At 53.4% G+C, this 18,464-nt stretch overlaps 2 protein-coding genes across 3 annotated transcripts; one reads left to right on the top strand and one right to left on the bottom strand.

The window, feature by feature from the left end:
• The first annotated feature begins 744 nt into the window (after positions 1-744).
• mthfr (methylenetetrahydrofolate reductase (NAD(P)H)) lies at positions 745-9,705 on the top strand. 2 transcript variants are annotated; one of them, XM_086158832.1, is made up of 12 exons: positions 745-1,034; positions 2,446-2,693; positions 3,522-3,760; positions 4,172-4,282; positions 4,374-4,567; positions 5,229-5,479; positions 5,868-6,002; positions 6,081-6,261; positions 6,814-6,996; positions 7,083-7,184; positions 7,292-7,411; positions 7,906-9,705. In XM_086158832.1, the coding sequence occupies exons 2-12, from the start codon at positions 2,482-2,484 to the stop codon at positions 8,113-8,115; spliced, it is 1,938 nt and encodes a 645-aa protein (XP_086014958.1). In that variant the 5' UTR covers positions 745-1,034; positions 2,446-2,481; the 3' UTR covers positions 8,116-9,705. The 2 variants fall into 2 exon arrangements, with proteins under 2 accessions (XP_086014958.1, XP_086014957.1); XM_086158831.1 differs by having other exon boundaries at positions 2,443-2,693.
• A 208-nt stretch (positions 9,706-9,913) lies between these two features.
• On the bottom strand, positions 9,914-18,116 carry LOC147226764 (solute carrier family 2, facilitated glucose transporter member 1-like). Its single transcript, XM_086158833.1, has 10 exons — positions 17,964-18,116; positions 16,362-16,454; positions 13,696-13,856; positions 13,249-13,489; positions 12,435-12,597; positions 12,090-12,277; positions 11,724-11,828; positions 11,537-11,638; positions 11,159-11,362; positions 9,914-10,849 (listed from the first exon to the last, which is right to left on the bottom strand). Exons 1-10 carry the CDS (start codon positions 17,979-17,981, stop codon positions 10,643-10,645), a joined length of 1,482 nt encoding a protein of 493 aa, XP_086014959.1. The 5' UTR covers positions 17,982-18,116; the 3' UTR covers positions 9,914-10,642.
• Positions 18,117-18,464: the final 348 nt, after the last annotated feature.

Here is an 18,464-nt window from a genome sequence, read left to right as displayed (position 1 = left end):
GGTGGCGGTAAATCGTCTGTTTAAAGAGCGAAAGCTGTCGTTGGCTTCAGCCGCGCCGCACGAGCCGGCAGTGTAACACACCGTTCCCCTCAATCCCACCGAAAACACACAACATTCCCGGCAACCCCAGAATCACACAGAACACAAGCATCGACATAAACCCGACACTCGGGACTCGCCACGGTATATTTTATCAAAGAGCTGGAAGAAGAAAAGAATAAATGAATCCTCCCCTCGAGATTGAACATTGTTCCCGTCACGAACACACACAGGTGTTTTCTCTCCACACGGGTCTCCTGGAGCCTGAGACGCCCTGGTCACGCTGCACACACTCCGTCTGTCCTGAGTATACACACTATCACAGAGAGAAGGCACACCAGCCTCCATCACACACACACACACACACACACACACACACACACACACACACACACACACACACACACGTATCTATATGTCCTATATGTGGCCATATGGTCCATATGTTCCCTCTGACGCTGCGTCTGCTCCCACCTGAGCAGCCTCGCTGCCTGGACCGGATTCAGGAACAAGTGAGCCAGAGTCGTCCCGGTGGTCCCGGAGATCCCGGAGATCCCGGAGGTCCCAGGCCCCAGAGGTCCCCGGTCCTGACGGACAGGGGTCGGCAGCGGAGTCTCGGTGCCACCCGTGCTTTTATTTTGAAATCCCGACCGGAAGCGGCGGCGCAGAGCGGCGCGCTTGACGGCGAGCGTGTGTTTACCGGGACCGGATCATTCAAACGGCCGAGGCTCGGTGTGCGTGACCGGGGGGAGGCACCGAGGCACCGAGGCACCGGGGTCCACCGGCGCCGACCGAGCGTGGGGCTCCGCCCGGGCCGTGGTGAGGTCGGTTCAGGCCGGTTGAAAGCGACAGGACGGTGTTCCTCCTCCGTCCCTCTGGCGCCGGAGCCCCCGACCCCGGCCGGGGCGCCTCCAGCGGGACAGCGGCCAGCAGAGACCGGGGACCGGGGACCGGAGGACGAGGACCGGGGACCGGAGGTCGGGGACCGGAGACAGGTAACGTCCACTGCGTAGACCCGGAGTTCTGTTGGAACAGAACCGGCTCACCGAACCCGCGTCGGACGGATCCGCTAGCTAGCCGCTCCTCCCCCGGGATGCTAGCTGCTCCGGCAGCCGCTGGTACCTCCTGGTACCTTCTCTTGGTACCTTCTCCTGGTATCTTCTCCTGGTACCTTCTGGTACCTTCTCCTGGTACCTCCTGGTACCTTCTTCTGGTACCTTCTCCTGGTACCTTCTGGTACCTCCTGGTACCTCCTGGTACCTTCTCCTGGTACCTTCTCCTGGTACCTTCTTCTGGTACCTTCTCCTGGTCCTCCAGCCGCCCACCTCTGCTCCTCGGTGTCGGGCGGCAGGCAGACTCAGGTTCGGACCGGCAGCTTGAAAAGTGCCGGGGAACAAGTTGGAGAAGGTTCTCAGTCACCCTGGTCCTCCACCGCGTCCCATCCTCTGGGTGCAGCTGGACCGAGGCTCTCTCCTTGAAGACTCTGCCGTGTGGTAGAACTTTGAGGGACCTGTTAGAACTGGTGTCGGCTCCGTGCAGAGCGTCATATCTTGGAACCGTCCCTGAGAGAACCTTCAGGTCCGCAGCCACTCGTCTCGGTCCGGACCTGAAATGGTGGGTTGCGGGTCAGAAGTGACATCAAGCTGACATTGTTCCACGGAGAAGAACATCAAGTCCAGCGATGGCCCAAGGACCTGCTCGACTTGTCTCAGCCGGCGGACCTTCGCTCCGACCACCAAAACCTCAGAAAGGAAGGAGAATGTCGTCCCATCGTCTCGTCGCCCAGAGCTTGAGTGAAGTTGGCCACTGCAGAAAGAGGAGGTCCAGGACCACTCAAGTGGATGGAGCAGAAGAAGCAAAGGTCTCGCCGGGTCCGCCGAGGTTCCTCGTGGTCACCCTGAACCGTCACATCGTTCCAGAACTCCGGTCTAGACAAAGGCTCTGCTTGAGCTGCCTCGCACGATGAGTCTCAGCTCTCGCCCCAGAAGGCCTCCTGCTCTGGACCACAGTGGACCTGAGCACAGCTGTAGGAGCAGACTGGTCCATCTGGTAGCGCAGTGGTCAACAGGTCACCGGTAATGGTAACCATGATCCGGTAAAGCAGTGACCTTCAGAGGGAGAGCCTGGAGCAGGTGCTTGGCTCCACACAGCAGGACGTATGCTGTTCTGGAGGTTCTTCAGGGTCTGGTTTAGTAGAAGCAGCTCCTCCCTCCTCCTGCTGAGGCTTCAGACTCCTGGTAGACGTTCCCCTTCTTGATCCGCCTGCGGTCCTTCAGACTCACCTTCTCCATGTCTGAGACGAATGCGGACCTGTTGGCCTCTGGAGCTGCAGATGTGAGTGATACCTCTTGGAGGTCACACGTTCATTCAAGGCCTTCTGGGCCTTTCTTGGTGTTTCCTCAGAAGCCTTTTCCCCCATGAAGAACCCTGCTGCCGGAACCAATGAGTGACTCCAGCGGGATGGGCAGCAGTGGGGGCAGCGGGGGCGAGAGCTCCAAGGAGAGCTCCCGCTGCTCCACGCCGGTGCTGGACGCTGACCGCACCGACAGGCTGCGAGACAAGATGAGGAGGAGGATGGATTCTGGAGATCGGTGGTTCTCGCTGGAGTTCTTTCCTCCTCGTACAGCCAGCGGAGCCGTCAATCTCATCTCCAGGTAAGTGAGGTGAACTTGAGAGTAAAAGGTGAGAACCCAAGGTCTTTAAAAGGCAACCCGCTTGTGTTCTCCTGGAGAAGGTTCTAATCCAGACCGGTGTTGAGGATCGTGTCAGGAAGGCCCATCGGACGTACGCAGGACATCTGACCTCCACAAAGGGACATCATGTGGGCCTAAAGAGAGCCGTCAAGAGACTGCGATGAAGGACCGGGGGGGTTGAGAGGATTGTGCAGACACTGAAGGCCTGGGGTAGGGTTCGCTCAGGGCAGGGGGTCAGAAGGTCGGGAGGTCAGGAGGTCAGGTCAGTCTCTGGAGCAGGGCCACACTGGAAGGGACACAGATCTGATTTCTAAGACCAGACCAGTGGATCTGCTCTTCACTGTGAGATCCTGGAGGTTCATGGAGCACACTCACTTTGCTGTGTGGACCTGAAGAAGGTCCACTGCCAGGTTCCAGGGAGTTCTTCTGGGGGATTCAGTAGGACAGAAGCAAAGGAGACAGAGCCAGGAAAGGCAGGAATCAGTCAAGAGAAGGTCTGCAGGACAGGAAGAACAGACGGGGATAGATGGACGGATGGGTGGGACAGCACACTGTCTGGTCCTCAAAACACCAAAGTGTTTACCAGAACCTCATCGTGGTCCATGTACTGGTACTATTACACAGAGCATGTCTGGAGAACATCCCCGTGTAGAACATCTCTTCTCGTCACGATTGGCATAGAGGTGATCACACATGACCCTAAGATCATCCTGCGGTCCGACCATGGTAGCTACTGAAGCCGTGTCCCCAGATCACCCATAGAGCCTGAGTGTGTGTTGTGTGTTCCAGGTTCGACCGTATGGGGTCTGGAGGTCCTCTCTTCATAGACATCACCTGGCACCCTGCTGGAGACCCGGGCTCCGACAAGGAGACATCGTCCATGATGATCGCCAGCACCGCGGTCAACTACTGCGGGCTGGAGAGCATCCTGCACTTGACCTGCTGCAACCAGACCAAGGAGAAGATCAGCGCCCACTTGGACAAAGCCAAGCGTCTTGGTCTCAAGAACATCATGGCTCTGAGAGGAGGTAGGAGGCCTACAGCCCACAACCCTACCAAAAGCTGACTCTAGGAACTGGTGGGCTTTGGTGGCGCTCGGAAGACTCTTTCTGGAGTGGAGGAAGATCTGCCTGCTAGTCGCCTGCTGCTAACTTGCACTGTGCCCTTTGAAAACTGACAGCAGCAGCTGATTCAGCAGAGGCTCTCTGAGATGCTTTAGGTCCAAAACCTGCTGTGGGCCTTCAAAGAGTAAAAACGGGGTCAGATTTACAAACACAAGACGGCCAGGCAACGTGCTGGCAAAGAGCAGAACATCTAAATACAGCATGCCGTTTCCAAGTGTTGACAAAAGTCCAGCAGATGTGTTTCTTCTCAGCAGAAGACAGTCTCAGAGATGCTCCAAACCCACCATCTGATCCACGGCGTTGTGTGTTCTTTAGATCCAGTGGGATCAGACTGGGAGGAGGAGGAAGGAGCCTTCAACTACGCCATCGACCTGGTCAGATACATCCGCTCCGAGTTTGAAGACTACTTTGACATCTGTGTCGCAGGTGAGGGGCTTCACCTGCAGATGGAGCTCATCGGTGGACTACACCTGTCACTGATTGTGTGTGTGTGTGTGTGTGTGTGTGCGTGCTCTAGGTTACCCCACAGGTCACCCTGAGGCCGACAGCTACGCGGACGACCTCCAGCACCTGAAGGAGAAGGTGGATGCCGGAGCAGACTTTGTGATCACCCAGCTATTCTTCCGAGCAGACACCTACCTGAGGTTTGTTGACGACTGCAGGGCGATGGGCATCTCCTGCCCCATCCTGCCTGGGATTTTCCCAATCCAGGTGAGTTCTGTCCTTTAAGAGGAGTCTAATAGCATGTCCCAATCAAATCAACACTTTTAGTTTGTCTTTGTAGAAGAACCCGCGGGTAGATACCAGGGAGATATCTCTTGAGCGTCCTCCACCGACATAGTATTTCTATAAGCTGAGCGAGAAACTGGGATAGTGTGCTGCTACTGCACCCTGGTAGAAATTTACTATAAACTTCTGAGGGATCTTCACACTCTCGAGTTTCCTCAGGTAGAAGTGCTGTTGTTGGTCCTCTCCCTCAGCTCAGTTGATGTTTGCGCTCCGGGTCAGGTCTTCTGTCGCCGTCCCCCTCGGGAACATGGATTTTGTAGCCCTCCCAGCTACAGTAGGGATGTAGGGATGGATTGGCCAGACCTGCGGAAGTCAACAATCATATTCTTGGTGTTCGTGATGTTCAGGACCAAGTTGTGGTTGTCGCACCATGGCGCCGGATGTCGCAGCTTCCTTCTGTAGGCGACCTTTTCAGAGTTACTGATGAGCACCGTGGTGTTGTCCTCAAAGTTGAGGATGATGCGTTGAGGAGGGTGGCGCAGCCGTCCCGTGTGCAAAGGCTGTTTGGACTCCTCGGCCAGAAAGCTGGTTCGGGAGTCTGCAGGCGGAGGCTCCTCCTCAGTGAAGATCTGTGTGTCTCCAGGGCTACCAGTCCCTCCGTCAGCTGGTGAAGCTCTCTAAACTGGAGGTACCGGAAGAGATCACCGAGGTCATCGAGCCGATCAAAGACAACGACGCCGCCATTCGTAACTACGGGATCCAGCAGGCGGTGGAGATGTGCCGCGTGCTCCTGGACAGCGGCAAGGTCCCCGGGCTCCACTTCTACACCCTGAACCGAGAGGTGGCCACCATGGAGGTCCTCCGGCAACTGGGGATGTGGATAGAAGACCCCAGGTCAGTGTCTTCTGCCGACACGGCTTCTGAAACAGAAGGACACTTTCCACGGAGGCCGTTGGAGTGTTTATGGCACAGCTTACCCAGGAGACAGCTTGATGGTCCCTGCAAAGCTGCCGGTGCCTCCAAGGTGTCTGCAGCTTCTGTCTTTGGACCATACCACTTTCAGCACTGAACCTTTAAGATGAGTCCCATCAAATCCAAATAACATAATGCCCTGGCACATTCTCCACCCCATCATGTCTGTCATGGCCACCAGGCTCTTGTCGCCCTCACACACACACACACACACACACACACACACACATCTGTTGGTGCATCCCAGCCTGGTCAGGTGGAGGCCACCCAGAGCTGGGAGATCTTCTGACAGTTCGTTGTCCTCTGCCAGGCGTCCTCTCCCGTGGGCGGTGAGCGCTCACCCCAAACGGAAGGTTGAAGATGTGCGACCCATCTTCTGGGCTTCCAGACCAAAGAGCTACATCTACAGAACTCAGGACTGGGACGAGTTCCCCAACGGCCGATGGTGAGCTCCTCGCGTCAGGGCCACAATCCCTCCGAAGACCTTTTCTGTCTGACTATCTGCTGTGGGTCCATCCTACAGGGGGAACTCAGCATCTCCAGCTTTTGGAGAACTCAACGACTACTACCTGTTCTACTTGAAGAGCAAATCCTCCAAAGACGCTCTGCTGCAGATGTGGGGGGCCGAGCTGAAGAGTGAGAAGAGTGTCTTCGACGTGTTCACCTGTTACATCACTGGAGAGCCAAACCAGAGCGGACAGAAGGTAGACCACACGTGGCATCTGTGAAGGTCCTCATGGTTCTACGTGACAGGAGAGGCATCACTGAGATGGAGAACCATGTTCTGTTGTTCTCCACAGCCATTGTCACTCCAGACCAGACCCTTCAGAGGGTTCATTTGGTTCAGTGTGTGTGTGTGTGTGTGTGTGTGTGTGTCACTCGGAGCAGGTAAGAACCAAGCAGCATCTGCCCTCGGTTGAAGATCAAAATAAGTGGATAGGTTTGAAATTGCGTCTTTGTGGGCGATGTCTTCCTGGTGGGTGGATCTTCATGGTGGTCTCTCTTGAATGGTGGACTTTCATGGGGTTGTCCTCCTGGTTGATGGAACCTCCACTGTTAGATAAGAACCAGGCTGGAGCGTTCACAGTAGGACACCGTGAAGGTCTGCTCCTTAAAGATCTGTTAAACTGTCCACCGGTCCAGAACACAACGCCGCGTCTTCTACCCGAATCATCTTCAGGATCTGGAGACCCTGTTCATGCACAGCTGTGTTTCACATCTCCACCTCTCAGGCCTGGGTTCTCTCCTTTGCCAAGGTCTTGTGTCTGCCGTGGAACGACGAGCCCCTTGCTCCAGAGACCAACCTTCTGAAGGACGAGCTGGAGAAGGTGAACAAACGTGGAGTACTCACCATCAACTCCCAACCCAACATCAACGGCAAGTCCTCCACCAACCCCATTGTTGGCTGGGGTCCTCCTGGAGGATACGTGTTTCAGAAGGTGTGTCCACAGACCTTCCCCGCTGATCTACTCCCAGATTGTCCACCATTGTTGCCCAAAGACCATGTCATGTCTCCATCCCTCAGGCCTATCTGGAGTTCTTCACCTCCAGTGAAAATGTAGAGGCACTCCTGAAGGTCCTGAAGAAGTATGAGCCCAGGGTGAACTACCACATTGTTAACGTGCACGTAAGTCTGAGCCACACTGTGTGTGTGTGTGTGTGTGTGTGTGTGTGTGTGTGTGTGTGTGTGTGTGTGTGTGTGTGTGTTTGTAACCTGGACTGACCTCCTCACAGGGTCAGAACCTGACCAACGCTCCGGAGATGCAGCCCAACGCCGTGACCTGGGGCATCTTCCCGGGCAGGGAGATCGTCCAGCCCACGGTGGTGGACCCCATCAGCTTCATGTTCTGGAAGGTAAGGTACAGCTTCAGAGAGGTGCCTCTGTGTCTCCGTGAAGTTCCTGGACAACGAAGCACAGAAGACAAAGTTCTGCCCCGGACCTTCTGATTCATTCGTTTCTGAAAAACCGAGTAGATGGTCACTGGATATCAGTCGAGGTTTAAATGGGAGCTGGAAATGAATGAGGTTCTTGCAGATACCTGGTCTATTCCTGAGGGTCTCTGGAAGAGGTCTTGACCACAGCCCGCTGTCTGGTCTCCTCCACATGTGCACCTGCTTTCAGATTGAACCAGGCAGAAGGTGTCACTTCTGCTGGCTTAGTTGGACACCGGAGCTCTCCCACAGGAGACCCTTGCAGACCTCTGCTCAGGTGTAGATCTGGAGATGACCCGGACCAACAGTTTGGAACTGCACCAGATCTGCTGATCTTCTTACTGGCTCTGTGTTGTCTAAAAAGGTGGATAGAACTTTGACATCTTCTCTGATGCTCCTGTCTGGTGTGTTTGAAGGACGAAGCCTTTGCCCTGTGGATCGAGCAGTGGGCCAAACTCTACGAGGACGAGTCCCCGTCTCGCATGATCATCAAGTACATCCACGACAACTACTTCCTGGTCAACCTGGTGGACAACGACTTCCCCCTGGACAACTGCTTATGGCAGGTCATCGAGGACATGTTTGACCTCCTGGACACTCCCCCGGGTCCTCAGGGCGACCTCTGAGGAACACCGGCCGTTTCACTCCCCCTCGCTTCGCTGCTATCAGGACACCTGGTGAAACATCTGACCCATCAGATCAGAACATCTTACCGTGTCAGTATTTTAGGACGTGTTTTAAAAATCGCACGCTCTTTGTGTGAAGATTCTTTTTGTAGTTAACACATGAACTTTTGTAGGACAGAGAAGGTTTCTATCAGCAGATAACCTGCAGGTTCCTTTAAATGTGTGTGTGTGTGTGTGTGTGTGTGTGTGTGTGTGTGTGTGTGTTTGTTGTCTCTTCATCATGTTGTTTCAATCTTGTCTTTTTCTATCTGGTGTTATTTATTGAGGGTGGAGTTAAGGTCAGCATTAGTTTACCAGCTCATGGTAAAGACCAGGTCATTTACCATGAGCTCGCATGGGGAGTTGAAGGTCACACCTGGAGATGTTTCTGCAGAGGTGTCACCAGAGTACGCTTTTAGTCCAACCAGACTCTAAAAGCCTCCCAGACCCTCATGTTTCTCCGGCGTGGCTCGGAGGAGAAGGACGGAGTCCCACCTTCCTTTCCCTCCTACTGGGACGAGGTCCTGATTGCGGAGCGTCCAGACTCAGAAGCTGCTCCTCAGAAGCTGCTTCATTTTTCACACTTGTACCTCCAGACACCTTTCAAGGCCTGCCTGCTGGTGGTGATCTGACTCTCTGGTTGTTGTGAAGCTTGTGATCTAGTCGTGTTAAAGTAGAAGTCGGTGGATTACCATAACTAGTTTGGTGCCGGCCGTTGTCGCCATGGAAATGCTGCTCGGTGAAGCTCGCGCCGTCTCGGTCAGACATCCCAGCTGCCTTCTGATCTTTGGGGCTTAGCGGCGATGGAGTCTGATCATCTCACAGGACCTCTCAGGGTGAGGAGAGCAGCAAATATTGCAAGTAGGAGCCAAGAAAACAGAAGCTCTTGTTTGAACACCTTCAAAGTGCTTCTCTGCAGAGAGAGGAGGTCTTCTCAGCACTTCTCAGGTGCTTTAACTCTGGAGGCTGGAATTCTCTTGTTAGTGTGTGTGTGTGTGTGTGTGTGTGTGTGTGTGTGTGTGTGTGTGTGTGTGTGTGTGTGTGTGTGTGTGTGTGTGTGTGTGTGTGTGTGTGTGTGTGTGTGTGTCGTGTGCTGGCATGAACCCCCACAAACGGGCATGACTGTGCATCCAAGTGGTTTTTGGGTTTGTTACATTGTTTTCTAGAACATGAGACATCCTGCAAGTCCAACTGTTGAGATGGACCCAGGACCTGGCAGAGTCCAGGGTTGAGGTCACAGTGGACCAGAACGTCCGTGAACTTCTCATGGACCCAAAACTGGATCCGCAAAGATGCCACTGGTTGTACAGCTCTCAGTGAGTCATTGGGATTACTGTTACTGATATTATGTGGAACAGGCAGTGTTGTGACTCCAGAGTCACCAGAGGTCTCCTTGAAGAAGCTTCAGGATAGTTAAGGTTCCTCCCACCTTCAGGGATGTTGGTAAGAAGGCTCCAGGAGACCCCCCACCCCCCACCTTTGGCTTTTAATCTACACATGCTTTATACTTTATACCTCTGTCTGTACATCCGTTGGTGGAATAAAGATTTGACTTTTGTACCTTTTATTAATCCCAGGAGGACTCAATGAGTATCAGGTTTTATGTATACGTACATACACACTGTGTATGTATGTATGTATGTATACTGTGAACACGTGACTCATCGTATCTGAACATTCGGGTGACCCAAGAGACTCAGAACACCCAACCAGTCGTTCTCAAGTCATCACGAACATGGTTTCTCTTGTTCATGGATTTTATTCCTTTTGGGAACCAAAACTTTGGGATGACATTGATGGTTATTTTAGGGGAACCACTGTTCAGGAATACACAGTGACGTCATACAGTACTCAGGAATACACAGTGACGTCATACAGTACTCAGGAATACACAGTGATGTCACACAGTACTCAGGAATACACAGTGACGTCACACAGTACTCAGGAATACACAGTGACGTCAGAGTGTACCCATGCATGTACTCATGAGTACCATGTGACATCTGAAGAGTACTCGGGAGTACACGGGATGTCATAGTGTGCTAAGAAGCATGCAGGGTTGTCAGTGTATTCAGAGTACATTGCACTGAGGAGTACACAGTGACCTCTCAAGTGTACTTGGGATGTCACAGTACTGAGGAGTACTGTACTTTAGAGGACACTGTCAAGACAACCTGGGATTCTGCAGGACATGGTGGCACTCAGAAGATGAGGGATGTTTTTGGCCTCAGTAACCTGTTGAGCAGCTCAGAATCAATATAGATATCAATGTTTCATACAAAGAGTGGTTTGTGAACACGACTTTTCAACTAAGCTACTCACTACAGCTCCAAATATTTACAAATCCTCGGTGATCTTTTATCTCGAGCCCTTTTTTCTGACAGCAGAGGCTGAAACCGGCGTTTCTGCCGGCGTCCTGGGCGCCGGTCCTGACGGTGATGCATCTCCAAACACCTCCACCCCTGACAGGAGGCGGCAGGGTGACTGTTCAAAGATCCGGGTCGTCGCCCCTCAGAGTGTTGAACTCCTCCGGAGCGGAGTATTTGTCGGCTCCCTGACCGGCCGACTGCCGGAAACCTGCCGCGATCTCGTCAAAGGTGCGGCCCTTGGTCTCTGGCACCTTGAAGTAGGTGAAGACCGAGAAGCCCAGCAACAAAACGGTGAAGATGATGAAGACGTAGGGCCCGCAGAGTTGCTGCAGGGAGAGCAGAGACAGTGGCCATGTCACCGTGTCGGACCGAGGACACGGTTCTGTTCTCCATCACACCCTGAGCTCCAGCTCCAAACATCTACCCCGCAGACCCCACAGGCTCAGACGGACTTCCATCTGAGAGCTTAACAATGTCCACCTGAGTGTGGGAGTGGAACCCGCTCACCTACACACACACACTGGTGTGAGTGTCGTACACATTGTACACGCCTCATCCCGCCAAAGAAAAAGTGCACCGCCAACAGAGGTTGTCCTTCTTCACCCAAAATCTTCCATATCTGATGACCACCTTACCTCAACGTACGGGAAGCACATGCCAACCAGAAAGTTGGCGGACCAGTTGGAGAAGCCGGCAACTGCGATGGCCGCCGGTCTGGGACCTTGACTGAAGAGCTCGGCGACGATGAACCAGGGAATGGGGCCGGGTCCAATTTCGAAGAAGGCTACAAAGCTGAAGACCGCGATGATGCTGATGTAGGACATCCAGTGGAGTTGGTCCTGAGGGAGGAGGTGAGCTCACTTCAACACACACTCGAAGACATGAGGCAATGACACGGACCTACACACAGTCTGGGAGTAGAAGCAGAGGAAGACGTCCTAACTTCTGACCGGCAGCAGGCAGAACAAGCACTGTGGAACTCGGACCACACGTGAGGGACATCATGCGCCTACCAGCAAGGCCATAGCCGTCGTCAGGAGAACCGAAGATATAGACATCCCAATCAAACCGGTGAGGTGGAGGGGTCTTCTGCCAGCACGCTCCACCACAAACAACTGCAAGAGAAGTCCTTCGGTAGCCTCCACGGAAATCCAGAAGGGAAAAGTCTCAAGAGAAATAAAGGTTTGTTTCATGACTCACAGAAACCACGGTGAAGGCGGTGTTGACCACCCCGGTCCCGATGGTGGCGTAGACGGGCTGGGCCACACCCGCTCGCTCGAAGATCCCCGTGGAATAATAAAACACCTGAGGAGGAGGACACCACAGGAGATGATTTGGTGAGACTGTCCAAGGTGACCGAACTCTGAACTGGCATCGTATAAATCAGAGCTGAAGATGTGGCGGTTCTGCTTTGGGACAGAGGAGGGTGGAGAGGATCAGGAAGGAGTAGATCAGGTTAGCCTTCTCTGGAGATAAAGTCGCCCTATGTCATTTCTAAGGTGAGTTTCCTGTGTGGTGTGATGTCCACCCTCCATCGGACACCTTCTCATCCACCCTGGAACTTACAGCGTTGATACCGGACAGCTGCTGCGAGAGCTGCAGCATGATGGCGACGAAGATGGGCTGGCGGTACACAGGAGAGCGAAAGAGCTCTGGAATGGTAACCTTCTTCTCCCTCATCATCTGCTGGCTCTCCTCCTTCATCTCCCGCATGTCCTCGTTCACTTCGTCGGTTCCCCGCAGCTTCATCAACACTGGAAGACAAGCAGAAGGTCACAGCTCGTCTCAGACCCGCTAAGTGTCGCCTCCAGATGGCGTCGCAGAGAAGCGACTCTCTGTCCGAAGCTCCAGAAGACGTTCCTTCTGGCCTCCTCCTCTCCTGGGAAGCCACCGCTGTGCTCCAGGTCTCACCCCCGTGGGCTTTGCTCTCCTCGTTGCAGTTGATGAGAAGGTAGCGAGGGCTCTCGGGACAGAAGGGCAGCAGGATGGACTGCAGAACCGCCGGCAGGAGGGTGAAGCCCAGCAGAAGGGGCCAAAGGGAGGCGTTCCCCATGATGGATTCAATTCCCAAGATCTAGACAACACACACAGAAACACTGCAGACACCGCAGACACAGGCCGGCTGGAGGTCACCGCCACCGAAACCCTTCTAATGCCAGTGAAAGGCCCTCCGTCACCATTTGTCTGGGTATAAATGTTCTGCCTCAGTGGAACCAGGAGGCCGGGCTGATTGCAGACGACCTCTGACTCACTTGTAGGTTGTTTCGTAAAAAAAAAAAAAACCCGAAGAAATGAATGTATGTATGTAAATGGTTTGGAGATGGTTATTTGGCAGAGTGGTGACTTCTGAATAACGACTACTGGTACTTTGGATTGTCGGTTATTGAATTGCAATTTTTGTAAGTAGCTTTGGATAAAAGCGTCTGCTAAATAACTGGAATATAATGTCATGTAAGCTGGTTCCTATTGGATAATTTAATCTGGATCTATCTGATCAGGAACCCCGGCCCTGACTGGTCTCCCACCTCTGAAGCTCCACTCTTTAATCTAACCTTGCAACGTGAAGACGGTTCATTTCAGCGTTGACCTTCTCCAGAGATCTTTGTGAAACATGCATCCAAAGGAAGCCCTCGGCGGTTCCGTGCCCAATGACTCTTTGACAAAATGCACTTTACATCTCAACCTTGGGTGAAGGCATGAGAACACCTGGAGTGAAAGATCTCACCTGCGCCATGAGAATGCCAACCACCACCCCGAGCTGGTGCAAGGTCCCCAGCGCTCCTCGCAGAGATGTGGGGGAAATCTCCTCGACGTACATGGGCACAAACCCGGTCGACAGGCCCGAGTACAGGCCCACCACGAAGCGACCGATGATGAGCATCTCCCAAGAGCCGGCAAGCTTGGAGAAGCCCATGAACATGGCGGCGATGCCGGCCAGCAAGTTGGCCATGAGCATGGAGTTCCTCCTGCGGGGGGAAGAACACGAGCCGCCGTCAGACACTTGTCATTGGAGGAGAAGAGCTGGTGACGACATCCTGGTGCACAAAGAAGAAAAGATCTACAGTTGACTCACGAAAAGGACATCGGGTGATGAAGACAACTCCAAAATACCGCTGCTCCTCAGTGAAGAGCTGCTCGCTCAAAATGTTTGGGTTACAATTCTTTCACCCACCTGCCAAAGCGGTTCACAAAGAGGCCGACAGAGAAGGAGCCCAGCATGCCGCCCGTGGAGAAGATGGCCACAGAGACGGACCAGAGAGCGGTCAGCGAGGTCTGAGAGATGGGTTCCGAGAACCTGTCGAACCAGGTCTCGTTGTAGAACTGTTCGATGATCTGAATCACAGAGCGACACGCCAGCGTGAGTCTCAAGATGAACAACAGGGACAGGAAGTCAGAACTTTGACCTGACTTTATCTTGGAAGACCTTCGGCGGTCAACTGTTGATTCTCCAGGTTCTCCAGAGTCTGATGGGGTTCCCGGGGCTCTCCATCCTCCGTCCACAGGCCAAAAACAGTCAGTAGGTTGCAGATGGAACGGCGTGATGTCTCTTTCCTCCGTGTGGCCGTTGGATCGACATTTGATCGATCCAATGGAACGGCGTCTCATCTGGATCATCAGAATGCACCTTCTGCCCGTCTCAGTCTCTGATCTGCACTGCTCCGACTCCAGGAGGAAGGTCCTCCCAAACACCATCACTTCCTGTTCAACGCCTAACCAAAGCGGCGGTGTTCGTGTTTCATGCTGCCGGTGGTCAAATGGGGAGAAGGAGGTCTCCTCAGAACCTCAGAATCAATAGATAATCAACACAGGACCGTCTCCTCGTCACTGCCGGGGAAACTCCAAACCGATATTTCCTACAATTTGGACCGATTTCTACGAGACAGGGAAGAAGCTACCAGTCTGAAGTCAAAGAGGATGGTTTGTAAAACCCACCGACAGCAGGATGGACACTCAGAGAGTGGGCTTCACTGCAGGGCCGGTCCAGGAACTGGAATCGTGGAGAATGAAGATCAGGTCAGAAGGCCCCAAGCACACAAAGAGCATCAGAGCTTCCAGAGTGAGGGCTCCTCGTCATTCCTGAGGAGCCACCGGTCCTGCTGAGATGGAAGCTGGAGGTGGAGAGGCAGTTTGTGGCAAGGAGAACCTCGGAGGCTGAAGATGCCGCTCATTGACCGAATCCCAATGAAGTCCGAACCCCACAGCTGATGAAGCTACACCTCCTCCTGCCCCCCCGCTGACCCGGCTCTGGCTGTCGCAGACTGTTGCCATGGTGACCAGAGGAGCAGGACAGGGTATAGACAGGAAGTGCAAGCACAACATCTTTAACCTGCCTTGGCAGCGCCGAGCTCCTAATCCTCCGATGAACAACAGCGTTATCTCATTATCCTGCTCCCTGTCAGCCCTGATCTTCATCCCGTCCTCAAGCACAAAAACAAGAGGGGCATCAACAGCTGCTGCGAGAAGACAGAAGGTCATAGTCCCGTTGAAGAAAACAACAAACTGCGTGGAGGATGAACATCTCCTTGCGACCGTCTTCATCACTCGACGGGCAGTTTGTCACAGAACGGTTCAGGTGTCACTTCATCTGCTGAAACTTTTCGGCCGAGAACCTTCTAAGGCCGAGGCTCCTCCAGCATTTCCACGTGTTTTCACGCCATGTTCCTCTGAGAACCAGAGCTGAGAGGCTCCATCTTCTGGATACAGGACGAGTCTTCCCCTCGGACCCTCGACTGGGACGTCACACTCGTGTGACGAGACGCCGCAGAGAACACCTTCAGGACCTTCAGGACCTTCATGCTAAGAACAGAATCCAGTTTCATCGGCTGCTGTCGGTCGATGACCTTCTTCTGTCCAACTCTGTTGTGGAGGATAATTGCTGTCTGCTGGGCTTCCACATCATCTTCTCGTTGCTCCAGCATGTCCAGCAAGGCAAACACCTTCTGATCGAACTTCAAGTCCTTCATTCGAACCCCTGGCTGAGCTGAAAGTTCCTGTCCGGCTTTACTCTGGAGGGAAGTCTCCAGGAGGCCCAGGACCGCCGGGCCATCTCCAGGTTCAGGCAATCGCACCTTTTGCCGAGACGGGACGATCTCTCGCTTCAGATTTCAAATAGACGGAGCAGCTTCAGATTCATTCTTCCATGGCCTACAACATCTAATCCTGCACGTGCACACGGCTCCAGAGCAGAAGAAGGTCCATCCTGGTGCCTTCAGCAGCCACAGGGCCGCGTAGAGAGATATCTGACCGTCCACAATTTAGAGTCTTCAGTGAACCTGCTGACTGTTTTGGACTTCGGGAGGAATACGGAGAACCTGGAGAGACCCTGGCAGGAGAACGTGGAGACTCCACAGCGAGAGAACCCACCAGATCAAAACCCTGCACCTTCTCGCTGCGAAGCGACACCTCTGACCAAACCCTGATGCCCCGTCGTGAGACCGGAGACAAACCTAAATAAACTATTTGTGAAATTTCCTGAAAAGTGTCCTCGGAGTGCCGATGATCCGGTCGATCCAGACACTCGGTCCGTCTCCTGTCTCACGAGCTGAGGTCGTGCGACAGAACGTCCACTCATCGGACTCGTTTCTTTAAGCTAACGGACAGCGGAACTGCAAAGAATGAAAGTAAGAAGAATGACTGATTCTGTCTGACGTCCACTTGAACCTAAACTATGATCTTCCTTTTAAACATCACGTCTTTGGCAAATTGTCTGACATTGAGATCTCCTGGGATTGGACTGCTGAGATCTGATGTAGAGTAACTAAGGGCTCTAACTCCTCCAGGATCATCTCTTGCTGGAGATCTCTGGTCTTCGGTCCTGGTGCACAAAGGGACACTCACGTTCTGCGGCGCATTGATGACCCCGGTGTTGTAGCCGAACTGGAGGGAGCCGATCACTGCCGTCCCCACGGCCATCAGAAGCTGGGGAGTAATCTGGTTCAGAGACAGAAGGGGGGAAGAGCAGGATGAGTCTACTGCCCTCACGTGGAAGCAGGAACCTCTGCAGCTCCGGGGAGAAGTTCTCCTTCCCAATAATCAGCCAGGCAAATCATTCTCCCAATAGTCTTCTGCAAGAGGTCACAAACTCAACCAGCAGGGTCGAGATCCGGATGAATGAAGGTCTCCACAGGGGCTCCTTTGGTCTCAATAGGGCTTGAACTCCACGCTCGCTGTTCTTCTCACCCACAACCATCTCCATACTGACAACATGGAGGCTGGAACAGCAGCAGCTGATGGACAGCGCACCATCTGAATCCACAATCATAGAACCCTCGCCCGGATTCCTTTTCCTGAGCAGGTCCTTCAGTTTGTCAGAGAAGGTCTTTCTGTCTATATGTAGCCAAATGATCTCCTCCAGACCTTCTCACTATGAGCCATCAGTGAATGTTTTGTAAGATCATCTGTTCATCTGGCCTAGACTTGGTCACAGCTGTGGTCTCCATGACCACCTGGTCAACCTGAGCACATCCAGATACTTTGTCAGCTCTGAATCTGATGGAGGAGAACCAGGATCATCTCCTCCCGTCAGACCCCTCAGGTCACCTTATCACAGCCATGAAGACGTTCAAAGAATTTACTCTGGAGTTCCAACCTGGTCTGACATGTCCTGCAAAGAAATCCATCTCTGGACCTTCTTCAAATCCTCCCTCTCACCAGATGCTTTGGTCGTTGGTGGACCTACGTCCCTGCATGAAGTTGTCTTCTGACCTTTGGATGTAGGTAGTAACTCTGTTCGCTACCTTCTTGTCCTCCTTTGGAGTCCTCCCAGCCAATCACCTGCCTCCATCTAACCCTCTCTTCTCACCCTCTTCCCTCCATCCACAAATCTGTCTGGTCTTCCTCTAGACCTCCTCCAGCCTCAGCTTCCTTCTACCCCGATCTTCTCCGTCCCTCCTCCGTCCATGCCCAAACCATCTCAGTCTGACTTTATCTCCAGAACGTGGATGTGATGGATTCCTTCCTGATCCTCTCCATCCTTCTCACTCCCAAAGAGGGAGTTCCACATCTTCATCTCAGAGGGGTACAGCTGTAAAGATCTAGTGCGGGTCGGTGGAGAACCGAGCTCAACCATCCAGAAATCGCGACACCTCAACAACGAATGTCTTCAGTTAGAGGCGGAGAAGGTGGAGAAGGTGGAGGAGGTTCTGGGAGGAGCAGCTGATGGTTCCCTTGTTTGTTTGTTTGTCCTGGAAGCAGAATGGGTGAATGAAAACCGTTCCTGCAATGAAGCGCAAACAGCATGATTTATCCGTCTTCATCCTCTGGTTTTCTTCTCTTCTTCTTGGTAACAGCAGGTCCGTTCAGGCCCGGGTTCTCCGCAGAACTCTGTACCTCAGATCATACCTCCTCCTGAGATGCTGCGATCTTCACAGGTCCCTCAGTGTGAGTTCTGGACGGAAGTTCAGCTGTTGACAAAAACACTCATCGCACTGCCCTTGTTACCTTCTCGCTGCACTCCATGCCGGCTTTCTGGATCTCCTGCGTGAAGGTGAGACGACGGTTCCTCAGGAATCCACAGGATCAATGTTCTCCGGCACACAAACACATGGTCTCCGTGGGTTCTGCGGGACTTCACTCCCGCGGGATGTAAATAGATCTCCCATTCACCTGCTCGGCTAAGCGGCTTAATGACATCACTAAGTGGATCTGGGAGGTGGGCGGGGGGGGGGCGGTGTCCCCCCAAAATCCTCCGTGCTGATTGGCTGAGACCAGGAGACCTGGGGACGAGCACGTACGACTGTATCAGGACGCCAAGACTTGGAAAGTGCAAACAGAAGCCCAGTTTCCTTCTCCCGTCACCATGGATATGGTTGGACCACAGCGGCACACATGCTAACAACAGCTAACACACATGCTAACAACAGCTAACACGCATGCTAACACAGTTAGCACTTCACCGTTGTTCTTCCCGGAACCAAAAACTCACCGTGTCTTTGTGTTGGG

This window comes from Fistularia commersonii, chromosome 14 (assembly GCF_037954325.1).
Source record: "Fistularia commersonii isolate RoL2024-O1a breed Wild chromosome 14, RoL_Fcom_v1.0, whole genome shotgun sequence".
Lineage (NCBI taxonomy): Eukaryota > Metazoa > Chordata > Actinopteri > Syngnathiformes > Fistulariidae > Fistularia > Fistularia commersonii.
This window is presented reverse-complemented; position numbering and strand designations above follow the sequence as displayed.

What these genes read in the sequence shown, in the direction of transcription:
- mthfr (XM_086158832.1), top strand. Translation starts at nt 2,482, where the DNA reads ATGAGTGACTCCAGCGGGATGGGCAGCAGTGGGGGCAGCGGGGGCGAG. An exon ending in GCCGTCAATCTCATCTCCAG is followed by an intron (nt 2,694 to 3,521) that starts GTAAGTGAGGTG and finishes TGTGTGTTCCAG; the next exon opens with GTTCGACCGTATGGGGTCTG. An exon ending in GAGGATACGTGTTTCAGAAG is followed by an intron (nt 6,997 to 7,082) that starts GTGTGTCCACAG and finishes TCCATCCCTCAG; the next exon opens with GCCTATCTGGAGTTCTTCAC.
- LOC147226764 (XM_086158833.1), bottom strand. An exon ending in TTTGTGAACCGCTTTGGCAG is followed by an intron (nt 13,490 to 13,695) that starts GTGGGTGAAAGA and finishes TTCCCCCCGCAG; the next exon opens with GAGGAACTCCATGCTCATGG. An exon ending in TGTGCTTCCCGTACGTTGAG is followed by an intron (nt 10,850 to 11,158) that starts GTAAGGTGGTCA and finishes CTCTCCCTGCAG; the next exon opens with CAACTCTGCGGGCCCTACGT.